The sequence below is a fragment of the Solea senegalensis genome, unplaced genomic scaffold (genome assembly GCF_019176455.1).
Source record: "Solea senegalensis isolate Sse05_10M unplaced genomic scaffold, IFAPA_SoseM_1 scf7180000015607, whole genome shotgun sequence".
NCBI classification, from domain to species: domain Eukaryota; kingdom Metazoa; phylum Chordata; class Actinopteri; order Pleuronectiformes; family Soleidae; genus Solea; species Solea senegalensis.
The window spans coordinates 1-8,976 of record NW_025321383.1 but is presented as its reverse complement, the minus strand read 5'-3'; the positions used below and the strand labels follow the sequence as shown (position 1 = coordinate 8,976).

General features: G+C 45.1%; 1 protein-coding gene across 1 annotated transcript; it reads left to right on the top strand.

The window, feature by feature from the left end:
- The first annotated feature begins 1,115 nt into the window (after nt 1-1,115).
- LOC122762372 (NLR family CARD domain-containing protein 3-like) lies at nt 1,116-8,867 on the top strand. Its single transcript, XM_044017573.1, has 7 exons — nt 1,116-1,225; nt 3,172-3,291; nt 4,130-4,341; nt 4,747-6,544; nt 7,183-7,356; nt 8,365-8,538; nt 8,690-8,867. Exons 1-7 carry the CDS (start codon nt 1,176-1,178, stop codon nt 8,865-8,867), a joined length of 2,706 nt encoding a protein of 901 aa, XP_043873508.1. The 5' UTR covers nt 1,116-1,175.
- Nucleotides 8,868-8,976: the final 109 nt, after the last annotated feature.

The window sequence follows — 8,976 nt, the reverse complement described above, 5'->3', positions numbered from 1 at the left end:
TAGCACCATCTACTGGCACAAATATGTAAGTGACATGAACAGCAGGTTTCATAAAACACCTTCTCTGACAGAAAACTCCTGATGTGTTACAGTTTTCTCTCGTGTGATCACTGGACTGAACACAGATCCACATCAGACGTCCTCCAGGAAACATGAAGGAGATTTTCCACTCAAACTGAGAGGTAACTCTTTAAAGTGCTTTCAATATGATGCTTTGAGTGGAGCAGTGATAAGTCAGTGAGGAGCTCATTTGCACAAACTCATGACAACAACAAAGAGAAGACGTGCTTTTTATATGAGGTTTACACTTTACAGTAGAAAACAAGTTATTCTCTGTAAATCTGTATATTGGGACGGTTTATTCAATTGAATTGTATTTGTATAGCGCCAAATCATAACATACATGATCTCAGGTCTGTACATCGACAACATCAAGGAGAGCAGAGAAACACAACAGTTCACACAATGAGCAAACACTAGGCATCAGTGGAGAGAAAAAACTCCCTCTTCACAGAAGAAGAAATCTCTGACAGAACCAGACTCACACATGTGCGGTCATCTGCCTCGACCGGTCGGGGTGAAAGGAAAATGGGGGACAGAGGAGAGGTGGGGGACAGAAAGGGGGGAGAGAAAGGACAAGAGGGAGATGAGGTAGAGACACACATCTTCTAAATTTCTGCATCAGTAAATCTGTGATCAACCTGTGTGTGTGTGTGTGTCTGTGTGTGTGTGTGTGTGTGTGTGTGTCTGTGTGTGTGTGTGTGTGTGTGTGTGTGTGTGTGTGTGTGTGTGTGTGTGTCTGTGTGTCTCTGTGTGTGTGTGTGTGTCTGTGTGTGTCTGTGTGTGAGTGTGTGTGTGTCTGTGTGTGAGTAGTGTGTGTGTGTTTGTGTGTGTGTGTGTGTCTTTGTGTGTGTGTGTGTGTGTGTGTGTGTGTGTGTCTGTGTGTGTGTAAGTGTGTGTGTGTGTCTGTCTGTGTGTCTGTGTGTGTGTGTGTCTGTGTGTGTGTGTGTGTGTGTGTGTGTGTCTGTCTGTCTGTCTGTCTGTGTGTGTGTGTGTGTGTGTGTGTGTTTCTCAGAATGACTGAAGTCCAGCAGATGAGTGGTTGTGTGGAGGAACACGAGGACAGAGCAGAGTCTCCAGGACCCAGCGGTCTGTCTGTGAAGAGTAACCGGTCTATGAGACAACCTTTAACCTTCAGTCATGAACCTGGAGCCTCAGAGACAAAGTAAGAGACTCATGCACTGACAACAAGAGAACATCACACTCTCACTCTTGTGCACTCTAAATGCTGACTGTACCTGTAGAGCAGTGGTCCTCAATAGGGCTGAACGATATATCGTTATCGTATCGCTATCTAGATATGAACATTCAAGATATTAATATCGAAAAAGCAACGATATAAACAATATAGATTTTCCCCCGCGCTCACCCTGCATGTACAGCTCTGGCAGTCACAATAAACATCATTTTTACGATTGCCCTTGAATGCACCACTGCGGCCAGCCAACCACAAACCTTATTTCATGCTTGCTGTGGATCGACAGCTGAAGCCAACCAATGACAAACATAGGAGGGCGGGAGGGAGACGGACACTGAGACGCGCGCACACACACACACGACATACACAGCGGGAAAGAAAGTGACATGAGCGCGGAAGATAATGCGGCTGGTGGCGATTTTGTGCCAAAACATAATTCATTCTCCATTATTTGGAGGTATTTTGGATTTAAAAAGGATGATGTCAACCAGAGCGAGGTGTTGTGCAGGTCGTGCTTGGCGAAAATTGCGACGAAGCGAGGTAGCACAACAAACATGTTTCACCACCTGAAACAACACCATCACGTGCTGCACGAAGAGTGTATTACAATGAGAGAAACACCGGGGACTTCTCAGTCATTCCAAAAGAAGCCCAAGCAAAGTGTGTTTACTGATGCGTTCCGTAGCGTTACACCGTATGAGTCGACGTCCACCGGACATAAAGGCGTTACAGACGCTATAACATACCACATTGCAAAATACATGGTACCCGTGTACACAGTCTCACAGTGAGTTCTCATCAATGAAACTGCACTTTCCATGTGGAAAGTTTCCACAGTCTTTTGTATCATGATGTTTTTATTTCTTCTGAAAAATGCTTGGTTTTCACCGAACCCGTAGTCATATCGTATCATATCGATATCGAGATATCTGGCATGAATATAGAGATATGAAATTTTGTCCATATCGTTCAGCCCTAGTCCTCAACCCCCGGGCCGCGGACCGGTACCAGTCCGTGGGTCAATTGGTACCGGGCCGCAGAGAAAGAATACATAACTTCCATTATTTCCGTTTTATTTATGATCAGATTGTGAACCGTTCTCTCGCCACATCTGTCTATGACTCACTCTTGACACATGTCAAACATGCTTGCCTCGGTCACATGTCACGGTCGAAGAAGAAGATCAACTGCTGGAGATGGCAAAATGACGGCGGCATTAAAAGTATGTTTGAGACAATAACTCTGCCGGTGTTGTGGATTAAAGTCATGACAGAAAACCCTGAGATCACCACAACAGCAACATCCTATCTGTGTGAAGCAGGGTGAGCGGGTGCTGCTGCTGCTGCTGTTGACGAAGCACCCGTCTCCTGGCTCGCCTCATCTGGGTCCTCCGTTACCGCTGCTGCGCAATGAACAGACGGGACTTCACATTTGTCCTTTGGTCAGCGGCAGCATCCGCAACTGGTTGATGGACTCGGCCATTTTTCCCCCAGCCGGTGCACATGCCGCTGACGCACGGCTGCGCTCTGTGCAGTATCGTTGGCGCGTTGTTACGAGGACGCTGCTAATACATTTGCATACACAGTGGATTCACGTTTATTATTATATTCACAAAAGACCAGTTTTTATGCCGGTCGTATCCTTTTATTTTGTTTTTTATTTATTTATTTTCGTATTAAAGGCCGGTCCTGAAAATATTGTCTTGACATTAAACCGGTCCGCGGCCCGGGGGTTGAGGACCGCTGCTGTAGAGGATCAGTCTTTACACAAAGATCAGCGACCACAGGCTGTAAACCTGAAATCATTCCCTTCACTCCAGACTCTGGAGGTCACACTGACACTGAGGCTGCTTTGTGATCAAAGTGTCTAAACAAAGACCATCATCAGTGATCATGTGATGTTTGTGTTTGCAGAGGTCAGAACCAGAGACAGAGAGCAGAGTCTCCAGGACCCAGCGGTCTGTCTGTGAAGAGTGACTGGTCTATGGGAAAACGTATAAACTTCAGTCATGAACCTGGAGCCTCAGAGACAAAGTAAGAGACTCAATAAATAATGCTCTCAAATCAATATGATATGCTCTTGAATTAAGATAAGAAATAACCTCCATCTGTTGGAGGGAAACGTCCAAACTTCAGAGCAGCTCTGAAAGCAGCTTCACATCAACAGCTCATTTCTTTTATTTGTGGTTCAAATTGAATTTGACTGAACTTTTGTGAAGGAAGAAGAACTAAATGTGTGTGTGAGCAACAGACTGAACTGAACTGATTCAGAATCTGATGAAACGGATCAATGAGTCAAACCATTGACGAGTCAGAGAGAGTGTGAGGATGAGCCTCAGGGTTAGACCTTTACAACAGTCCATCAGAACCACTGTGAGACAAAGCTGTAAGGATGTCTTCACAGAGACATGTCCACCTGTCCCTGACGTGTCAGTGATAAAGAAATGTCTTCACAGAGACATGTCCACCTGTCCCCGACGTGTCAGTGATAAAGAAATGTCTCCACAGAGACATGTCCACCTGTCCCCGACGTGTCAGTGATAAAGAAATGTCTCCACAGACACATGTCCACCTGTCCCTGACGTGTCAGTAATAAACAAATGTCTTCACAGAGACATGTCCACCTGTCCCTGACGTGTCAGTGATAAAGAAATGTCTTCACAGAGACATGTCCACCTGTCCCCGACGTGTCAGTGATAAAGAAATGTCTCCACAGAGACATGTCCACCTGTCCCCGACGTGTCAGTGATAAAGAAATGTCTCCACAGACACATGTCCACCTGTCCCTGACGTGTCAGTAATAAACAAATGTCTTCACAGAGACATGTCCACCTGTCCCCGACATGTCAGTGATAAAGAAATGTCTTCACAGACACAAGTTTGCTGTTTCTGTGGACGAGCAGACGTCCCGCTGTCCTCTGTGTCAGGACGTCCTGAAGGATCCAGTCTCCACTAGCTGCGGTCACCGGTTCTGCAGACACTGTATCTCCTCATACTGGGACCAATCTGGTCCACCAGGAGACTCCTGCTGTCCCCAGTGTGGACAAAGACCCCGGACAGGACGTGGACTACAGAGCATCTTTGGTAAGACTCATAAGGAGAGCAGCTCCCATCAGCACTAGCAGACTTTAGAAATGGAAAAACAGGAGAAAACAGTTTAAAAGTTAAAAATGTGACTCATGTTAACTCCATGATGGAGTTTAACTCTCTGCTGCCCCCTGCAGGTTGAAGAAACGAAGGTTTCCCCTCATTTTGCTGCTTTTCTCTCATGATTGTTCTCTTGTATGCAGATGATACTCTTTCCTTCACAATCATCACAGTTCTTCTAGAATGATTCAGTCTTTCAGAATAAAGTTATTCAAGTCATTACAGTGAAAATGTAGTTTTTCATTTGACAACAAACAACATAAAACAACAACGTCACAGAAAAACATGACACTGATGAAAATAATCCTCAGCTGCTCACATTCTTTGTCTCTTGTCTTTCAGCAGATGTTGGTCTGCAGAAGGTTCTAGATGAACATAAGATCAGTCTGAGGAGCAGATTTGAACATGTGACTGAAGGAACTGAAGGAACAGGAAGTAGAACCCTCCTGAACAGGATCTTCACTGAGCTCTACATCACAGAGGGACAGAGTGAAGAGGTCAATACTCAACATGAGGTGATGCAGCTGGAGACGACCTCCAAGAAGAAGACGGTCCAGGACACTCCCATCAAGTGCTGCGACATCTTTAAAGCCTTACCTGACCAGCAGGGAAGCATCAGAGTCGTCCTGACCAACGGCGTCGCTGGTGTTGGAAAAACCTTCTCGGTGCAGAAGTTCACTCTGGACTGGGCCGAGGGTTTGGAAAACCAGGATGTGAATCTGCTGATTGTACTCTCGTTCAGGGAACTGAACCTGATCAGAGATCAGCAGCACAGTCTTCTCACGCTGCTCCATGTTTTCCATCCAACATTAGAGAAGGTCAGAGCAGAGGAGCTCGCTGTCTGTAAACCTTTGTTCATCTTTGACGGCCTGGATGAAAGCAGACTCTCACTGGACTTCAGCAGCAGGACGCTGATTTCTGACATCACACTCAGGTCATCAGTCAACTCGCTGCTGACCAACCTCATCCAGGGGAATCTGCTTCCCTCGGCTCTCGTCTGGATAACTTCTCGACCTGCAGCGGCCAATCAGATCCCTCCTACATGTGTTGCCAGGGTAACAGAAGTACGAGGCTTCACTGACGACCAGAAGGACGAGTACTTCAGGAAGAGATCCAGAACTGAAGATCTGTCCAGCAGAGTCATCTCACACATCAAGACGTCCAGGAGCCTCCACATCATGTGTCAAGTCCCAGTCTTCTGCTGGATCAGTGCTACAGTTCTGGAGCACATGTTGACCACAGAGCAGAGAGGAGAGCTGCCCAAGACCCTGACAGACCTGTACTCACATTTCCTGCTGGTTCAGACCAAGAGGAAGAAGAATAAGTACGATGAAGGACATGAGACGAGTCCACGGGAGCTGATGGAGGCCGATGGGGACTTTCTTCTGAAGCTGGGGAGGCTGGCCTTTGAACATCTGCAGAAAGGAGACATCATGTTCTACCAAGAAGACCTGGAGCGGTGTGGTCTAAGTGTGACAGAGGCCTCGGTTTACTCAGGAGTTTGTACAGAGATCTTCAGAAGAGAGAGCGTGATCTTCCAGAAATCAGTCTACTGCTTTGTTCATCTGAGCGTTCAGGAGTTTCTGGCTGCAGTCTACATGTTCCACGGTTTCACCAACAGGAAGAAAAAGGTCCTGCAGGACTTCTTCAGAAAAAAAGTTGATGATGGTGGTTACACTCCTCTGGATGTGTTCCTGAAAGCAGCCATGGAGAAATCCCTTCAAAGTGAAAATGGTCACCTGGACCTGTTTGTTCGCTTCCTTCATGGACTCTGTCTGGAGTCCAACCACAGACTCTTAGGAGGTCTGCTGGGTCAGACTCAGAACAGTCCAGAAATCATCCAGAGGGTCATTAAGAACCTGAAGAAGATGAACACAGAGAACATCTCACCTGACAGAAGCATCAACATCTTCCACTGTCTGACAGAGATGAACGACCAATCAGTGCATCAGGAGATCCAAGAGTTCATGAAGTCAAAGAACAGAGAACAGGAACTCTCTGAGATCCACTGCTCAGCTCTGGCCTACATGCTGCAGATGTCTGAGGAGGTTCTGGATGAGTTGGACCTGAGCAAGTACAGAACATCATACCAGGGGAAACAGAGACTGATTCCAGCTGTGAGGAACTGCAGGAAGGCTCGGTGAGTTCAGACATGATCAATAACATCATCAGTCAGTGATGATTCATGGTTTGGTTTATCAAATACACACAGAAGTCAGTTCTTCTCATTCTTCTCAGTTTGTTTCTGGAGATATTGAAAATAATAAATAATGAAAGTGAAGATTTGTCAGCTGGTTGTGATTCTTGTTTTGAACTGAATGAAAACACCAAATCACAACATTCTCTCAAGTCTCTGTTCATCATAAGACAGAAAGACAAGAGAAACCAACAGTTCACTCAATGTACAAACACTAGGGGGCAGTGGAGAGAAAATCTGTGACAGAACCAGAATCAAACATGTGCAGCATCTGCCTCGACCGGTTGTGGTGAAAGGCCAAAATGCAGGACAGAGGAGAGGAGGGGGAGAGAAAGTGAACGAGGGAGGTGAGGTAGAGACAGAAGAGAGAGACCAGGAGCAGAAATATAACAGTTGTGTCAGCTTCTAAGTTTAAACAGGACTTTTTTATACAACTACAATGTTATTGATGTTCTATTAATGAGACATAAACATTAGACTGATATCAACTTTGATTATAGTATCACATTAATAATAATAACAATAATACTGGTTTCAAGCAGCAACTTTGTCTAAAGTCTCATCTTTTATTCTTTATTCAGGTTGAGGGGCTGCAGTTTGACAGAGATCAACTGTTCTTCTCTGGTCTCAGCTCTGAAGTCCAACCCCTCACACCTGAGAGACCTGAACCTGAGTGGGAACGAGCTGGAGGATTCAGGAGTGAAGCTGCTGTGTTCTGGACTGGAGAGTCCACATTGTCGACTGGAGACTCTGGGGTGAGTTCACTGACTCTCTGTTACTGTTGTAAATGTCAGATGTTTCATCCACAACTGAAAGTCATTCATGTTGTCACATGAGTTGAATCAGTGATGGTTGTTCCATGTTTCCACTTTTTCTTCCCTCAGATGTAGAATCAGGATCTTTTCACAGCTGACGTGTTTTTTGTTTTCTAAAGTGTTTCAGTCGCTGTAGTTTTCACGTCAGGCGCAGCTTTGACCTTTTCTGACTGAACTTGATGTTTTTCACTTTCTCCTCTGACACGTTCACATGTAGCCAATCAGAATGAGTGTTGTTGATGATGTCACAGCTGTGACTGTTTACAAACAAACAGGAGCTTCCTCTCATCTTCAAATCAGCTGTGTCTCAGTTCATAAGGCTGGATCCTCCAAGTGTGGACTCATGGTCCAGATGTTGTCAACATGTGTCACAGCACCGTGACGTGGGCGTGTCCCAACTGTCACATGACTCGTGTATGTTGGTGTATGTTTGGCGGACGACCGTGTCCCAGAATTCTTTGCAGCAATAAAGGTGGTGGTAATGCACCTTTAAGCTGGTTTACTAAACACAGATGAATCAAAGAATCAAATCAAGTGTAAAATATAGAATTGTAAAGATGTTGAGAAGAAGTGTGATTCAGGACTTTGAAGTGTAGAGGGCAGTATTGAACCTCTCAGTGTACAGCCTGCACACAGACTCCACCTGTTTCTGCTTCTTATCATTGATTCATTTCATTGAGTTGAACTTGATGTGAAAAGTGAGGCTGTGTTGAAATTCACCTGTGACTTCTTTGTCATTTTGCTGCTGTTTCTTTGCGTCAAACGTCTTTATTCCTCACGTTCACTTGAACTGAACCTTCACACACTCGTGTGTCTCACAGTCACATGACTCATGCTTTCTAAATACACTGTAGAAAATGTTCAGATACATTTTCATCCTCACAGCTGATATTTGACTCGCACATTAAAATTCACCTGCTGAACAAAACACTTTTATTCTTTATTCAGGTTGAGGGGCTGCAGTTTGACAGAGATCAGCTGTTCTTCTCTGGTCTCAGCTCTGAAGTCCAACTCCTCCCACCTGAGAGACCTGAACCTGAGCTGGAACCAGCTGCAGGATTCAGGAGTTAAGCTGCTGTGTTCTGGACTGGAGAGTCCACATTGTAGACTGGAGACTCTGTGGTGAGTTCACTGACTGAAGCTGCTGTTGTTTTTTTAAACATTCATTTCATTTACATTAAACTCATTTTATTCACTGATGAATAAAATGAACTCCTTAAACACACACACACACACACACACACTAAAGTTTCATGTTTTATTCTTTATTCAGGTTGAAGGACTGCAGTTTGACAGAGATCAGCTGTTCTTCTCTGGCCTCAGCTCTGAAGTCCAACTCCTCCCACCTGAGAAAACTGGACCTGAGTAAGAACAAGCTGCAGGATTCAGGAGTGAAGCTGCTGTGTTCTGGACTGGAGAGTCCACATTGTAGACTGGAGACTCTGTGGTGAGTTCACTGACTGAAGCGCTGTTGTTTTTTTAAACTTTCATTTCATTTACAGTAAACTCATTTTATTCACTGATGAATAAAATAAACTCCTTAAACACACACACACACAC